At 45.9% G+C, this 18,929-nt stretch overlaps 1 protein-coding gene across 2 annotated transcripts in view; it reads right to left on the reverse strand.

Annotated features, from left to right (window-relative positions):
* Positions 1 to 18,929, reverse strand: part of RAB3D (RAB3D, member RAS oncogene family) — a 184,340-nt gene that overhangs the window by 86,665 nt on the left and 78,746 nt on the right. For both annotated transcript variants that reach the window (XM_085600528.1, XM_085600527.1), the window contains exon 2: positions 6,849 to 7,076. In XM_085600528.1, the coding sequence (XP_085456654.1) occupies positions 6,849 to 7,076 (228 nt within the window). The remainder of the gene's footprint in view (positions 1 to 6,848; positions 7,077 to 18,929) is intronic.

Raw genomic sequence — 18,929 nt, forward strand, 5'->3', positions numbered from 1 at the left:
AGTAGCACACACCTTGCACAGCAACCACCCCATCACTTGGTACACAGGAGTCAGTGTTTGGACAAAATATGGAGTAAAAAATATGGGTCACACAAATATCGAGTTTTAATATTGTGATACAGAAATATTCTGATGCATAAATATTGTTTACAAAAATATTGATAACTGTTGTTAATGTTCTTTAATATAGTTTGCAATTTGTAGCCATTTTCAAATGTAATTAATTGTAATTTATAGTGTCCTAGCGGTTAGTGAAGTTTGTAGGGGTACAGGCTGGGAAGATAAATAATTATAAAAATTATTATTTTTTAATTAAGAATTAATTATGTAATTAATATGTTTTTTAGGTTATATTTTAGGTGCAGGTTGTTGGGTTTGTAGGGGTGGGAAGCTAATTAAGTAATATTTATTAATAATTAAATATTGATTTATTATAAAAAATTTAATTACTAATTCATTATGTAAATTGTGTAATTATTCAATATTGTAAGCTATACTTTAGGTGCAGGGTTGTAGGGTTTGTAGGGGTAAAGGGTGGGAAGTTAATTAAGAACTAATTTATTAATAATTAATTATACATTTTTTATAAATTATTTAATTGTTATTTGTGTAAATTCTATAATTATATTTTTTAAGCTCCACTTTAGGTGTGGGTTGTTTAGTCTGTAGGTCAATAGGATGAGAAGTTAAGTAATAATTAATTAAATATTAATGGTTATTGAAATATGTAATGTATTGATACTTTTGTAAATTATTTAATAATGTAATTTGTATTTTATATTTTAGGTGTGCTTTCTTGTGTTTGTAGGAGAATAAGGTGAAAGTTAAGTAATACATTAAAAAAAAAAATCATTTATTAATAATTGTTCAATTTATTACCCAATATGTTAATTGTGTTATACTTTTTTATTTCGATTACATTTTAATTGTTGGCTGTTATGTTTGTGGGAATATAGTGTGCATTTTAATTACATTAATATTTGTTTTAATTGATAATTATTAAAAATGTTAAAAATTATGTAATTTGTTTATTTTTTTAATTCGGACATTACATTTTATATATTTTTTTTATATTTTTGGTTAGTTAATAGAGTTGTTAAAATATGTTATTTGTTTAAAGCAAACTACTCTTTTTCTACTGCTACACGAAATGGAGTGGGAATAGTACATTTTTCTCCTCCGGAGTTTAAGGCTCTCCCTACTGTTACACAGACTGGAGTGGGAATAGTAAATCTTACCCCTCCGGAGTCCAACGCTCTCCCCACTGTTGCACAGACTAGAGTGGGAATAGTAAATTTGACCCCTCTAGTGTTCAACGCTTTCCCTACTGTTACACAGACTGGAGTGGGGATGGTAAATTTTACCCCTCCGGATTCTAATGCTTTCCCTATTGTGTCCCAGACTGGGGTGGGAATAGTAAATTTTACCCCTCCGGTGTCCAACACTTTCTCTTCTGTTGCACGGACTGGAGTGGGAATAGTAATTTTTACCCCTTCGGAGTCCAATGCTTTGTCTACTGTTGCACAGACTGGATTGGGAATAGTAGAGTTTAGCCCTTCCGTGTCCAAACTTTTACCTGCTGTTGCACAGACTGGAGTGGGAATAGTAAATTTTACTCCTCTGGTGTCCAAAACTTTCCCTACTGCTTCACAGACTGGAGTGGGAATAGTAATTTGTTCTGCTCCGGTGTCCAACGCTTTCCTTACTGTTGCACAGATTGAAGTGGGAATAGTACATTTTACCCCTTTGGTGTCCAACACTTTCCCTACTGTTGCACTGTCTGGAGTAGGAATAGTAAATTTTACTCCTCCGGTTTCAAACGCTTTCCCTACTGTTGCATAGACTGGAGTGGGAATACTAAATTTTACCACCCTAGTGTCTAATGCTTTTCCCACTGTTTTCCGTCTGGGGTGGGAATAGTAAATTTTAATCCCTTCAGAGTCCAGGGCTTTCCCTACTGTTGTGTACATTGAAGTAGAAATAGTATATCTATTTTTCAGAGATGTAACTAGTTTTTTAATATTATTTAAATATATGTAATATTATTTGTTTAGTTGTTTAATTTTATAGTATTTTGATATTTAATATAATTTTGTATATATCTATTAATTATTTTTGGGAAATGGATTTTTTCATTTAATTTGTTAAATATTTTATTTATATTTGTGTTTTGCATTAGTAAATTTTAAAAAAACAAAAAATAAATGTGATTTGTTTATGTTATGTATATAGAAGTATTCAAACATATATATTTATGTGTATGTTCATTTAAATATATATTTATATAGTATAAAATGTTACTTACATTTATGCATTTTACAGTATAGTTATGTAATAAATTTAAATATGTAATATTGACTATTTTATACTATATATTTCTGTTAAAAATCGATATTTTTTACTTTTTAACTATATTAGTACGATACGATATTTGTGTTACGATATTTTTGGACTTACCTTTATAGGCATAGGTAACGATATTTTAATCGATATTTTTGACACGACATTTATGCATCACGATATCTGTGTTCTCGATATTGTGTCATTGAACCGACTCGTCAGTCATGTGTCAGAGCTCCAAGAGCTCCGTGTCCCCCGGCAAAGCTCACTCTAACCTGCATTTCTTTTCCTCCTACAATGCTCTTAAGCAACCGAAAGGAGCACTGTGCAAAACTCAAAGAAATCAAAAATGCGGGCAGTCTCGGACTCCTTCCTGGTTGTTAAGGTTGTGCCCCGTCACTGTAGGAATTTCAAAACCGGTTTCACCTAAGGAATGACAGCCGCAAGCTCTAAGCAAGCAGCGGGTCCCATACATGTCACAGTACAACTAATTCCCCGGTGACTCAGTGGGAGAGCTCGCGCCCCCACCCGAGGTGAAAACAAACACGCTCATTGTTAGCTATGTGGGTGGGTTTGGCGAGGCCCCGCCCAGCGGCGCAGCGTGGCAGCTCAGGAGGGAGTGGCGGGGATTCCACGCAGCGAGGCCTCGAGACTCCTTCCTTGCCGAGAAATAACCCACGGTCAATAGTGTGAAATCGCACCTGCTCGTTTCGGTGACAACTCTCTCGTGTTCTACTGCATTACCTTCTGCCCTGCTAACCTTGTCATTGTAGGGTGGGAGGGTTATATAAATGGCAAGCAGTTCCCCCAAAACAACAGTCTGGTCCCCTGGTACTTCAAAAAGGTACATATAATTTATAGCTGCAGACAACAATTGTAGCCCCTTATTAAAACCAACACTGCGATGTCACGTATCTGCTACGCGGAAACGTGAATTCTGAAGTAGAGACGTCAACGGTTCCCGTGTTAGACGCGGGCCAGTACAGTTTTAATGTGCAGTCTATTCAGCATAGCTTTAGTATTTATTCATTCTGTGCACGCTGGGAAATCGCTCATTCGTATAACGGGAAAGTGAAACTACAAGTCAGAACACCCTGTACTGCTGTCCAAATAATAATTTGAATAGTCACACAAAAAGGCCAGAGGGTAGCGTTTAAATGCCAAAATGTGCATCACCTGCCAGCCAGCCAACCACTGGAGCATACTTCTAAGAGATTTTGGAACACGGACGAGGAACTATATGTGCCCGTTCATCAACACTTGTGGGAGGCACATCGTGAAAGAGTGATTAAAAAAAAATCCCATGCGCTGTATTATTTCTACCAAAAAGAGAGGAGGCATATGCAGGAACACATCAATGATATCTTAGTTAGTAAGATAGCTCAGTGGACTACTGCATCCACTGCGGAGATCTCCAATAGTCTAAAAGGTGTACGAATGCCGGCAGGCCCGCTATGCTTTACATCCTTCTAATCAAGCATATACTGTCAATCATGCAGTCCATTATTTAGGGCTCACAGGTATGTACTGTCATGCTGCCCCCAGCAGGCAACCCATATTGTTAAAGGCAGTCAGAGCAGCGCGTTGGGATCAAGGCGATATGTATAGGCCAGGAGGTCTTACAACCTGCCATTTGCTTCAAAACATACCCGTGTTGTGTTTACTAACGTCAGAGGAGTATGACATCACAGACTGTTCAGTGGCCAACATTAGATTTTTAAGCATGTTTTGTTGTTGAAAGGCCAGCGGGCCTTCTTCATCAGTATTCAGTATCTTTGGCACAGGTATCACGGCTCTGGTAGGTCTGATCATGTCACTTTACAGCATTTACGAGTTACTATGCTAAAAGCTTAAGCACCAGCAGAGCCAGGTGAGAAAAGCACTGTCAAAGGGAGGGGAGGAGACAAAGAAATACTATCTGATTCACGTCTTGAGCAGTGTAAGGGCACTGATTAAGTTTGATTAATCTGTGCATGGTCCCTGCTCCACCGAGGCAAACTGAACTGACGTTTGGGCTTCGCTTGCCAGTTAGGAGGCAGTAAAGAAGACTGAAAATGGAGTCATCAAATGGTAAGCAATAAACGGGCTGCAAATCCTTTATTGAATACAACAGTGTCGCAAACGAGCGCATGCGCTCGCAGGCTCTACTCTAAAAAAGAAGTCAACATGTTTCTGCCTATCAAAGGGCTCTACATAGAGGTTATGGGCATTCTTCAGGCCCAGTCTATCAGGTAGTCACCCAGCAATGTGATAAAATGAGGGAAAAAAAAGGAATACTTTTCAAATAATACAGACAATGACACACGGTTGTGTGGTAATTGTCCACCGTCAACACCTGTAAAAATGTGAAAGACCGGTGACAGAGAAACATTATGCATACTAGATCAAAGCAAAATGACACATGTAAACATTATGTATCATTAATTAGTGATCTTGTGCTCACAATGCAAACCAATGCGTGTAATTATCATGCATGTTGAGATCATTAATCAACCCAATTCAAGGCACACGCATAACACAATCCCAACTGTAGTTCGTAGTTATCTTGTAATCAAACAACGATGCTGTAATTCTTGTTCTTCTCTTTGTTCTTTTATTTCTTTATAGCCAACGCGTTTCGTCGCAGCAGGAGTGTATCCCTTACGACTTCCTGAGGGCTTCTAGGCTTTGGGTGCTAAACTCAAGGTACCCTCCTGTTATCGTGTACAAAAAGGAGGATAAATAAATGCGACACGTTTTATTTTAGGAGCCGGATATACTCACGGCATCAAGACCCGGGATTGGGAGGAAGGGATCAGTTTCTCCGCACAGCAACAGTCTATTGTGGGAAGAAGGACGTGTGGAGTACCAAATACGGTACATTCACTTGTGGATATCTTGTTTGGAATCTCACAGCTTACTAATAGTAAAGGAACAGTTTTTCGATTGGAGCACAAAAGCGGGCTGGATTAATCCTCCTTTTTGTACACGATACCAGGAGGGTACCTTGAGTTTAGCACCCAAAGCCTAGAAGCCCTGAGGAAGTCGTAAGGGATACACTCCAGCTGCGACGAAACGCGTTGGCGCAAGGCTATAAAGAAATAAAAGGACAAAGAGAAGAACAAGAATTACAGCATTGTTGTTTGATTACAAGATAACTACGAACTACAGTTGGGATTGGGTTATGCGTGTGCCTTGAATTGGGTTGATTTTTGTTTCAATCATTGGATTGATAATCGGGTGGAGCGGGGTGTATCTCCCACTCAAGAGCGCCGCACAAATTGAGTGAACAGATATTAAGTGGTGTATTCCATGCACAGCACCAGAAAACTCGTACACCCACAACAGTAGTATATGTTGAGATCATTGCAAAAACACATGAGTGAAAATATTTTACAAATGCTCTTTTCATTTCTCTATGCTCACCCGCAAAAGACAAGTGCATGGCCTCAACTCTAGCCTTTACTGACAGACCAGATGAAGGCTAAAAAGTTACATGACACAAAGAAGGACAAAGAGAAATTATGAGTCACAAGTCATCAAGAAGACTAATGTAAACAAGAAGAGTCTTAACTGAGTAACATTAATGGAAGGACTGTATCTATACGTGCATCCCAAGATGTCAACCGTACCTTCAGTAAGGTTTTAAATGAAGGCAGTGGAAGCTTTGTGTCTAAACATTCTCACAGTTTTACATGGCATGAAATAAAGTCTACTCACTCTGACAATAAAGTCTTTTTAACCAGCAGACCATAGCAGGTAAGCGGCCTTTACTCTGCCTATTGCGCACGCTCTCCCTCACATTAGAGATTTTTGAGCAACTTTTTGGACTGACACTCCTCCTGGTACGAGATTTTATTTCATAAGAGACTGACTACCTGGTGCTGAAGAATGCCTAGAACCTCCTTATAAGGTCAGTTGATGGGCAGATACATATTGATACCTTTTTTTCGATTGGGTTGAAGGTACTCACCCCCTCTTAGCTCTTAATAAAGCTATTTATTAGTTTCATCACTTTAAATTCACTACACTACTCTGCACACCTCAACCACACACACCCCTTGCCCACTTAGGCACCTCAGTCATATTATAAAACACTCCAAGAGCCCCTCCTTTTCATTTTGGAGGGAGTTGTAGCCGACACCAGAAATGTCAGTCTGTGGTGTGAGGAGGGAACCTATGATGAAGCATGCCACCTAAGTGTGGGTGTGGGTCTTCGTCCTAAATACAAGTTGTTGTTGACAGACGCAGAACATCAAGACATATTTGAAGACATTAAAATGAATTGGTTTCTAAGACCTTGTGCATCTGTTTGCGCTTTGATTTGGTTGTTGTGGAGGGATGCACATTTAGTCTTTTAAACACTCCCCTCTGGCCTTTTTGTGTGACTACCAAAGCAGTATTCTCAAGCACCTTATAATGGAGTGCTTGATCGTACTCAACTTTCTGACCTCTGAAGGACAGAAGGCTGGACTGGATTTGCTGATAATTCAATGTTGTGACATAAAAATCACAGCTTTTTTGCTCACCCATATCTGCAGCTTTACTCTCTTTTCATTCCTGTAGACAGTTTTCACTTTGAAGTCAATGCCGACAGTGCTGACAAAGGCAGAGGTGAAAGAATCGTCGGCGTAGCGGAAGAGGAAGGATGTCTTGCCTACGCTACTGTTCCCGATGATCAGCAGCTTGAACATGTAGTCAAAGTTCTGATCCGCTGCATCCTTGGGAGTCTGCCGTGAGTCGTTTGCAGATGCCATCTGTGTCAAAAAAAGATAACATTGTTGCTTAGGACACGCCCACTCTGCACAAGTAGCTCAACAGAATGGCAGTATCATCATGAAAGAATTTGCATGTAGCTAAAATGACCTTTCTATACAGCTGTTTACATACCCTGATTTAATAGTCACAGTATGGTATTGTGCACAGGTATTTAGCTTGCTGTTTACCAGTACTACTAGATCCTTTCAGGATGTACTTTCAAGTACCACAAGCTTAGTTACTTGGCCTTTGTATTATTGTGACCCAAATCCATGAACACACGTTTATTGCCATTGATGCTCATCCAACACTGTTTCCCCACCCTTCATCCTACTCAGTTTTCCATTATCAGCAAATTTGATGCATTACTTCACACATTTGCATCAAATACATTTATTAAACTGGCAATCCGACATGGCGGATGTATGCTAGACAAGCTCTGGTAGCCCAATCACATATCCTCCCGATATCCTGCCCAATCTTTACCTTTCGCCAAACTCACATCCCATCCGTCCTCGGAGCACTGCGGCATGGAGTAGTGAGGCGAAACCAGGGATGCTGTGCAGGGAAACCCAGACACCACAGTGAACAGCGACAGAGACGTGCCGGGCCTGGAGTAGGGGCCTACCTGCGGCCTAGCAGACTTGGTGGCTTGTGCTTGGCAACCGCCCCCCCCCCCAACGGTGACCCACTTACCACTCGGTGGGGTTCCCGGCTGTGGCCTGCCAGAATCGAACTATCCTCAGGGACCGCCGTACTATACGGGGCTGGCCGCTCCTGGGACTTGGGCCATAGCCCGCCAGAGCTGAGATCTGAGCGGACGTGAGCCATGGCTGCCGTGCATCGCCGGAAGAGAAGTGGTGTGTTCCAGCGGATGGAGCGGCACCACTCGGCCTCCACGGACTCCTCGTAGAGGTACCCTGCTGTCCCCTTTGGCTTGAGCCCGCTGGAGCACACCCTGCATATGGAGGATGCCAGCCGTGGAACCAAATAACTAGAGGTGGGACTGCGCAGGCGCTGATCTGGCCATCCCTGCCCTGGGCTCTGTCCGTGGGCTCCGTTGACAATCAACATAGGTGTAGTTCAACTAGAGGCAGGACAGCGGGGGCCCTGATCTGGTCATCCCTGCCCTGGGCTTTGTCCGTGGGCTCCGCTGACAATCAACATAGGTGTAGTTCAAACTCACAATAGCTACAGAAAGAAAGACGGCACCTACAGGCCCTATTACGAAGCCTGTGGGCCTGGCAGTTTGGTGGCAAGTGCCACACTCCTGCATAGGTATGTCTCCGGGTGGCTGTGATTGGCGAGAATTGGCCACTGAAGACTACATCTGTGATCTACCTAAAGGTAAGGTGCCCACTAGGCGGTGTGGGGGTGCTCTCACTTGCGGAGGCGGTTGTGCCAGGTCCCGAGGCAGTTTTTGGGCTGCGGATCCCCCATCCGACCTCATTTTCTGCTGAAGGCGTTGGTGGTTGACCTTCCCAAGGTATGTAGAGGCCCTATCAGACATTAATGCTCTGCACGGTCGAGGGCCTACTTCCCAGCCAGCGCACTGATGAAGAAATACATGTGAAGTCCCACACCCCACCACCATTTGAGTCAGACTCCTCCACTGGCGACACTCTATGCCAACAATCCAAACATAAAGGAAAGCAGCGCCACAGGTCGGGATCTTAGTGGGGTTCACGGGCTCACAACGAAGATCGATCTATACCTTCCTAAACGATTTGGAATAATTGTCAACTTCAGGCACGTTCCTTTGACAATTAAACTTGATATCTTTTTTATCTTTCTTCTAACAGCATATGGATGGGTATCTATATTAAGGCTATGCTCCTAAATAAGACATTACCTGAACACTAAGAGAAACGCTATATTCGCGAGTTGATTTTGGGTGATCCTTTGGAGAGGCGCTGTCACCAAACCCGGTTGGGGTAGGCTTGACTTGCCCTCCGTGATAGATACTTCAACGTTCCTGAGGTATTGGGGTGGTCGGTGGAAATGGGAAATGTTTACTTGTTCTGCAAGCTATGTCCCACATAACCATCACTGTTGCTCTCTTCCTGGTGATCACACACCAATTGCAACCTCCCAACGTGCACATCATACCCAGTTAATGGACAGTAATTCTGGTATCTCACAGGGCAAGCTCCATATCATCAGCTGGAATTTCAGAGGCGTTCTAGATAAAGTCAAATGGGGAGTGGTGCTCCAACAGGCCAAGCGCTTAGGTGCAGATGTCCTAATGCTCTAAGAAACACATCTTATGGGAACTAAGGTCCCATGTTTTTCCAGATTCGGCTATGATCTTGTATATTACTCTGGATTCACAAGGGGCTCCAGAGGCATAGCGCTCTTGATACGCCGTAGAATCCCTTTCCAATTTACACAATCCTAAATAGATACACATGGCAGATATGTTATTGTTGATGCACACGAGGAAAGCCGTTGCACACATATTCATCAATTTACTCTTATTTTGCATTGTTATTCCTTTTTATGCGTGCAGTCTGGGATCATGCCTTGCATCATTGCACGTACAATAATTCATATCCGCAAGATGCAGCCTAACTATGCTGCATACCCATTCGCACAGCTTCGGAAAAATACGTTGCAAGCTTTCATTCATTTTATTCAGGGATATTCGCATGTAATCCAACTTGACTTTATTCGCACACGATAAAACTGCCCAAATATCCTTATGCTTCACGTAAAATAGTTGTGCCAATCCAGGCCTCTTACTACTTCATGTCAGGACATTTAATTCATGAATTGCAGCACACATCATACTCTCAATGCATTTCGGGCATCCGAAGCTGTGCGAATGGGTATGCAGCATAGTTATGCTGCATCTTGCTGATATGAATTATTGTACGTGCAATGAGGCGAGGCACGATCCCAGACTGCACGCATAAAAAGTAGGCCAGGGCCAAAATTCCGTTCCGTTCGTGGAAATTGCGATAATTTAGCATTTTCGCGTTCCGCGGAAAGCGCAAAAATGTCAAAATTTCCGCATTCCGCAGCTTAGCGATAATTTGTTTCTTGCTCGCGCTGTAAAATAATACATTCTCGCGTGCGCGCGATCGCCTTACCTGAATCCCCGCGTTCGCCTACAAGTTTTCCCGATCCGGTCGCGTTCTCCACGAGATGTTGGATTGTTGGTAGCCATTTGCGCTGTCTCGCGACAGTTCGCGCCCACAGTAACGTCATGCGTCGCGCGATCACGTCTTTCTTCTCGCGATCATGCACCGCGAGACAAGTGAAAACAAGATGGCCGCGCCCGCGAGCAACCGCATGCGTAAGTTGGCGAGCCGCGACCACGCAGAAAATACCGCGAACGGGTGGGGAAAAAACTTCCGCATCTTCGCGATATTTCCGCGTGTTTACGGAGATTTTTAACATTTTCGCGATAATTTGCGAAAGTGAATTTCGCAAATTCCGCCCTCCCCTAATAAAAAGGAATAACAATCCAAAATAAGAGTAAACTGATGAATAGGTGTGCAACGGCTTTCCTCATGTGCATCAGAAATGAAATTCTTGCCTCACAAGCTGTGTTGCACACGACATTGAACTGGATACAAATGATGAAAAGTTGAATATCTTAACATCTTGACGATTAAAGCTGCTACCATTCATGAAGAAATAAAAAGGACTTGTGAAATTTTCTTCCTCACGCAAGGGTTTCTACATCGGAACACTTCACTGTAATCACTCGGACATTTGCAAGTTGGTTTAAAGCAAAATGGATATTTTTCAGTTGCTTGTATTATATGATGGCAGTTTAGATTTTATGTCAAACTGGTGGTGTTTATATTTTGTAAGCTAAACTTTTCACGTTCTATTTGGAAGCACAAATCTGTTCCGTTGTGAAGGATTATGGGATCTGTAGGAGTTGAGAGTGGGATGGAAGAACAGGGCTGGGAAGCAAGGGTGAACGGATTGATGGTTTCTGATTGAGTAATCTCAGGGCGAGTCAATGTACGTCACGGGTAGAAGTGGCGCGAAAGGAATAGTTTAAATAGCGCATAGAGCAACGTTAGGGCTGTTTGAGCATTCGGCAAAAGAGAGAACACAGAGCAGATGCGAGCAACGTCCTTAAACAGGTAAATTAGAATTCAGTAAACCGTGAAGGCTTTTTGCCAAAGGGCACAGGAACAGAATATAGACATTTAATTTTCGTTGGATAGTTGGGAATAGGGCTTTATTAATTTTGAGGTTACATTTAATGCACTGGGGCGGTTGAGTGTTTATTTAACAACGCGGGTACAGTTTTTGCAGGTTTAACAGCGAGGTTGGAGAGGGGGAGGTTACCGCGTCGAATAAACTCTGGACATAGTTAGAAGGGGTTTGAGGGTTAGTGATTGCGTTAGTTGCTCGAAAAGGACATTCACGTAGATTGGGATTACAGTATGTAAATTTGAATTTATATCATGGAGTAGAAATGTGGAAGAGTAACATGGGCTTTATTTTATTTAAACAGCTTCCCCTGACGAAGGGCAAGAAAGGATGCCCGAAATGCATTGGGAGTATGATGTGTGCTGCAATTCATGAATTAAATGTTCTGACATGAAGTAGCAAGAGGCCTGGATTGGCACAACTATTTTACATGAAGCATAAGGATATTTGGACAGTTTTATCGTGTACAAATAAAGTCAAGTTGGATTACATGCGAATATCCCTGAATAAAATGAATGAAAAGTTGAAAAGCTTGCAACGTATTTTTCCGAAGTTGTGCGAATGGGTATGCAGCATAGTTATGCTGCATCTTGGTGATATGAGATATGTTATTGTGGCAGACACCATATATGGAGAGGAGGCCTTGGGTAGGTTGTATGCACCCACACCCCTGGCCCAGCCCGTTATTGAACAACTAATGACCATCTGGTTAGATATACCAGGAGGACTAATGGCCATTGCGGGGGCTGGAATGATGCAATGCACCCACAACAAGACAGATGGCGACCCCCTGGGGACCAGGGAATGCATGGGAACCACACTTACCGGACCTGTCTGAAGGTATGGGAAGGAGGGATGCATGGTACATACTCCATCTAACTGAACAGGGCTACACATTCTTCTCGCAGGTTCATAAGTCAGAGTATTGGGCACGGAGATACTACCCAAGGGCCTCTCAAATCATGCACCGATATCACTTAGCCTTCGGATGGGGCTGAGTCAGCCCCCTCTTCACTGGCGCATGTCCTCATGGCACCTACATGATCAGCACTATCGAACACACATTCATCGGGCCCTAACAGAGTACTTTGACTCAAACTCTGAGACAGTGGCTTCAGCTGGGATCCTCTGGGAGGCCTGAAACCGACTCCGCGGAGTAAATATCTCCCTCTGCGCATACAAAATTAAACAACAGCGTGAGAAACTCATACAAATAGATGCCTAGATATTGACCTTGGACTGGCAGGGGCGGTGGGAAGCAGGAGCATTGTCGCGGCGTCAAACTGTTCACACGCAACAATAATACAATGGAGAGTTAATGGAGGAAACAAAGACGATTTGGCTCACATCTACAAGCCGAATCTACCAATGGGGGGACAAATTCAGCAAACTACTGCATAGGTGATGACAACAAGCCACACAGTCAACCCACATACCCTGTTTTAGGGGCCCTAACAGGGACATCCTGATAGAACCCACATTAATTGCATGCAGTTTCGCCAACTACTAAAGACAGCAATATACAGAGCAATATAGACTGCCAGCAGCCACTATTGAAATATTTATCGATGATCTTCCTCCGAGGGGCCCTGACAGACACTGCTAGAGTGCAGCTTGATGCTCCACTCAGAATTGAAGAATTCACAGTGGCCGTTGCCAAGCTTTGCCCGGGTAAAGCCCCTGGCCCTATCGCTTTCCATGCAAACTTTTTTTAAATGTACATGCCACAATTAGCGGCCCCCTATTTGGAAGCATTGCAGACTGAAGGACAGGAGGGTTGACTCCCTTATGACTGGAGAACGCCGAGGTAGTGGCGCTTTTCAAATCGGGTCATCCCTTGGAACTCCACTCCTCATACTGCCCGATCTCCCTCCTAAACCTGAAAGCCAAATAGGTTGCCAAGGTGTTAGCGAATAGACTTATGCCCTACATAACGGACCTAGTCCACGTGGATGAAGCTGGCTTTATGCCACAGTGCACTACACACCACAATATCAGACGTGCCCACAATGCCATGGCTGCTGCTGATCGCCTGGGAGCCCCGGACGCCTTACTACTGGTCGATATCCATAAGGCCTTCGACTCTGTCAGCTGGACATATCTCCTCATGCTCCTGCGACGGCTACATTTTGGGCCAAGGTTCTTACCCTACATCAGCTTATTATATACAGATCTTACAGCTGCAGTACGAGCAGCTGGCTAGGTCTCTCCTCGCTTTTTCATTCATAGAGGCACCCGCCAAGGCTCCCCCCATCGCTGTAACTCTTTGCATTAGCAATGGAGCCACTGGTGGCATGAGTGAGGATGGACACCCAGGTGCGGGGCTTTGAGACAGGATCGCAATATATACAGATGATATTTTATTCTCCATAACCGACTCCCATATATCAGGCAAAGACTCCTCCGCATAATGGGGGGTGTTCGAAGAGACATCTAGCCTCAACATGAATACTAAGAAATCAGTCCTCTAGCCACTGCTGAATAGGCCACGTTACATCGCTTGCGTTTATAACGCACGCCATTAAAACGCGGTCATTACAACAACCGAGTTGTTATAGCGAATAACATTACAGCGCAAATCATTACAACGACTTGCTGTGGGGGGCGCTACATTTTGGAATAGTATCATCTACTATTCCAACTCCAGATTGTGCAACGGTAGGGAAGGTGTTGGATTTTAAATCCAACATCTTCTGCCCCCTACAGCAAGTCTTTTGTTCCGACTTGCGTTGTAATGGTATGCGATATAACAACGAGGTTGTTTTAATGATCGCATTGTAATGGCATGCGTTGTATCGCATGCGTGGTAAACGAGGTTTACTGCCACTGCTGGGCATGCAGGTAGTAGGAACATGGGCGAAGGAACTTACTATTGCCACAGAAGGCCATACAATACCTAGGTGTCTTCTTGTCCGGCTCGCAGTTCATTGTGTGGCAACACGAACTCGCTCCATTGACGGAATGGGTGTAGACAGAAGCAAAATCGTGGGCTCAGTTACCTCTTACCCTTCTTGGCCGCTCCACCATCTTCAAAATGGTCTCTCTGCCCAGTCTACTGTATCAGTTGCAAACCGACCCATACCCGAGCCTGGTCACATGGTTTCGGCAAATCAATGCCATACTAAGTAATTTATTATGGAGGTGACGCCAGAAGAGTGTTACAACAAACAAATGATGGACGGAATGCTGACAATGCAGACATTCTCCCCCAGTCAAGAGATCTGGGTTAAATCCATCGTTCCTTTGCCAACGACACCACCCCAGTTTAGACATGGCCATATGCAAATCAGTCTTGACCCTGTGCCTCATGGGAACAGTCCGGCCCGAACTGCCAAGCCATGTCTTCCCTGGACCGGAATCAAGCATCCTAGGACAGGTTTCTGGCTATCAGCCGTCATCAGCCAGGATAGCTTGACTCCAGTGGCGTAGTGAGCACGGGTCCCACGTCTGGGAATACCCATCCCACTTAGGGCGAAAAGCGTTACAACAAACAAATGATGGACGGAATGCTGACAATGCAGACATTCTCCCCCAGTCAAGAGATCTAGGTTAAATCCATCGTTCTTTTGCCCACTACACCACCCCAGTTTAGACATGGCCATATGCAAATCAGTCTTGACCCTGTGCCTCATGGGAACAGTCCAGCCCGAACTGCCAAGCCATGTCTTCCCTGGACCGGAATCAAGCATCCTAGGACCGGTTTCTGGCTATCAGCCGTCATCAGCCAGGATAGCTTGACTCCAGTGGCGTAGTGAGCACGGGTCCCACGTCTGGGAATACCCATCCCACTTAGGGCGAAAAGCGTTACAACAAACAAATGATGGACGGAATGCTGACAATGCAGACATTCTCCCCCAGTCAAGAGATCTGGGTTAAATCCATCGTTCTTTTGCCCACTACACCACCCCAGTTTAGACATGGCCATATGCAAATGCCGTCCATCATTTGTTTGTTGTAACGCTTTTCGCCCTAAGTGGGATGGGTATTCCCAGACGTGGGACCCGTCCTCACTGCGCCACTGGAGTCAAGCTATCCTGGCTGATGACGGCTGATAGCCAGAAACCGGTCCTAGGATGCTTGATTCCGGTCCAGGGAAGACATGGCTTGGCAGTTCGGGCTGGACTGTTCCCATGAGGCACAGGGTCAAGACTGATTTGCATATGGCCATGTCTAAACTGGGGTGGCGTAGTGGGCAAAAGAACGATGGATTTAACCCAGATCTCTTGACTGGGGGAGAATGTCTGCATTGTCAGCATTCCGTCCATCATTTGTTTGTTGTAACGCTTTTCGCCCTAAGTGGGATGGGTATTCCCAGACGTGGGACCCGTGCTCACTGCGCCACTGGAGTCGAGCTATCCTGGCTGATGACGGCTGATAGCCAGAAACCGGTCCTAGGATGCTTGATTCCGGTCCAGGGAAGACATGGCTTGGCAGTTCGGGCTGGACTGTTCCCATGAGGCACAGGGTCAAGACTGATTTGCATATGGCCATGTCTAAACTGGGGTGGCGTAGTGGGCAAAAGAACGATGGATTTAACCCAGATCTCTTGACTGGGGGAGAATGTCTGCATTGTCAGCATTCCGTCCATCATTTGTTTGTTGTAACGCCAGAAGAGTAGCACCACGCACATGTTATCAGTTTACATACTGTGGCGGTCTTGCAGCGGCCGATATACAGTCTTATCATGAGGCGGTGCACCTGCAAATACTAAATGAGTGGCGGTACAGCGCTAGAGACGATCCAGCTTACGCGGTCGAACGATTGACAAAAGGAGACACCTCTATTCATACATACCTTTATAATGAATCCTAGGTTCTGGCATTACCACCTGCGACAAGAGTAGTCTTAGGGTTTGGAAACAATTGCTGCTACGAATGGGGAGGTGGGATAGACTAACACAGGAAACCCCCTTATGGTGCAACGGCCTTCTTCCTCAGATGGCCACGTTGATTGGGTTCTGGGACAATATCGGTATATCCAGATTGAGGGCGGTCATACCAGGAAGACACTTAAATCTTTTCAGGAACTGCAAACCACATTCAATATGCCCCATACACAGTTTTGTAAGTACCCTGCAATCCAGATATGACCTGGCTCCATGCATCAAAGACCTAGAGATACTACCAGAATTTAATCCCCTCGAAGGTAAGCTATTTATGGGAGAGCTGCTCAACCACAAAATCACTAAAATTCATCAAACCCTCATCACAAACAGTCAAACCTCATTTACCGTCCTCCGAGAGACATGGCACAAAGAAATTGGTCCAATTGAAGAGGATGATTGGACTGAGGCCCTGGAGTCCCCTCCCAGTGCAGCCATCCCATCACGCCTACACCTCATTCAATTTACATACTACACACAATATAGACTATGACGGTCAGGCCTGGTGCCCTCCCACACCTACCTGCACTGCAAAGCTGCAGATAGCACACTCCTACATATGATTTGGTCTTGTTGCGCGCTAGCTAGATTCTGGCGAAGACTCCTATCAGGTTTAGCCAAGGTCCTGGCTTAGGATCTGCGTATGTCCCTGAAATTAGCCCTCCTGGGGGGGGGGGGGGGGCGTGGCCAAGCCGGCAGCTAAGATGGCCGCTCGGTAGAGAAGCTGCGGGGATCGGCCAGGCCAGTCGGCCATTTCCCCCACATAACGAGTGAACCGGGGCGCTGAAGTCACGGCAGCGGACAGCGGAGGAGGCGATGTATCCGCCGAACTAATTGCGACTCACCGATCTGCTCCTCGGCAGGAGTTGCGGCGCCTCTGAAGCTGCGGGGAGAGGCCCTGCGTTGCCCCGCCCTGTGAGCCGGGCGGTTTCCATGGCGGAGGATCCTGTGGATGTGTGTCGAGCCTGCGCTGGTGCCATTCCAGCTGCCCAGCCTTTCCTTACACCCACCACGCTTGTCTGGCCGCAGTCCCGGCCCCGCGTCCCTAGAGTGAACGCCCCGAACATGTACGGGGACAGGGCCCACACGTTGCGGCGATCGGGGGCTCGGATGTCGGCCGGACACCCTTTTCGGAGGCGGAGGGGGGGCGCGCACAGCGAGGCGCGATCCGACTGGAGATTGACCAGCGCACACTCGCTGAGGACTGCGGGGCTTTGCCCTGATTGCATTGCCTGGGCTGGTTATTTCTGCGGCCTGTGATCGCCGCGTGCTCTATCACTGCCCACAGAGCGCCAACATTACTCAAATGCAGATCTGTGCTGACACCTAGCGCCCTCGTACCACATTCTTACCATTGGCCTGCGTGACACTCTGACGCTCCTCCTGAGACCCTACATAGCCCCCTGCTTGGGCGGGACTCACCACTTTGTGTGCTCGTGCGACCATCTTCTGCCACTAGCACGTCAAGGTGGTCCGGACATCTAGGGTACCCATGGTGCCTGCTGGACCTTTGCTGCCTGTGTTTGTTGGAAGATGGAGACGTCAGTCCGCTGCCCCAGCCAGCGCTGCCTCTCCATTAGCGCCGCTGCTGCGTTATGGGACGCAGGGATCCAAGGCAGAGGACCCTCCCATTTGGAAAAGTGGCTGAGGGCACATCGTCGCATACATCAGAGATGGCTAACAACACGAATACCGCAGTCCTGCCTGCAACCTCGAAAGCATCTGTGGCTTTGCTGCTGCTTGAAATGAAGGCTGGCTTTAAGGCCCTGGACTCCCGCTTTGACACCCTGGACAAGACCATCTCATCTCTGGGCGCCAAAATACAGGTACACGACAGACGATTAGATGTGGTGGAAGCTAGGATATCGGATATTGAGGACGGGACCGCGCAATCACTGAAACGGCTGGAACAGGCGGAACGGCTACTCAAAGAAGTGGGCATTAAAAACGAGGATTTGGAAGCGCGCGGACGCCGCAACAACGTCCGCATCATGGGGGTTCCGGAGACAACGGCCATGGGCCGGATGGACCTATTGTAGAAAAGCTACTCACGGAGCTCTTTGGCAGCGAGGCCTTCACACCTGGGTTTGTAGTAGAGAGGGCCCACAGATCGCTGGGTCCCAGACCTAACCCGGGCCTCCCTCCTCGATCCCTCGTGGCCCGTCTCCTAAATTTTAGGGATCGAGACACTGCGCTAAGGATGGCGAGAGAGCGCAGCGATGTAGAATGGCAGGGGTCAAGGTTGTCCTTTTATCCGGACTTTACACCGATGGTACAGGAGGCCCGCCGTAAATTCCAGGGGGTGAAGGCAATGTTACGCAACCTTGGACTCAAATATGGCATGCTGTATCCGGCAAGACTCAAGGTGGATGTGGGTGGCAGATCCCGCATATTCGACAGCCCGGCAGAGGCGCAAGACTATTGTCGCACATATAGACAGAGAAATTCGCAGACCACGATGAGGGGAGCTCTCGCTTCCCCACCTCACAGCAGCTCCGATGCTAGTGCAGAGCTCTTTTCCAACCCTGGAACTGGGTGACGTATTGGACTGCAATCACGCTACCGCAGCAACATATTGGGGACATTTTCTGCTTTTTACTTAGGTACGACACATGGCTGGTTTGATCTCCTGCTGCCCCCCCCCGTGGTGTATCCACTGAGTTGATTCTTCTATGCAATGGGACCCGTTACCTGGGTCGCACTATTTATCCGGGTGGTCTATACGCCACCCGGGTTCGAATGTTCACTGAGGGTTGGCCTCCTTTGGGTTAGAAGGCGGCTGGGTGGGGGGTGG

This window comes from Triturus cristatus, chromosome 4_2 (genome assembly GCF_964204655.1).
Source record: "Triturus cristatus chromosome 4_2, aTriCri1.1, whole genome shotgun sequence".
NCBI lineage: Eukaryota > Metazoa > Chordata > Amphibia > Caudata > Salamandridae > Triturus > Triturus cristatus.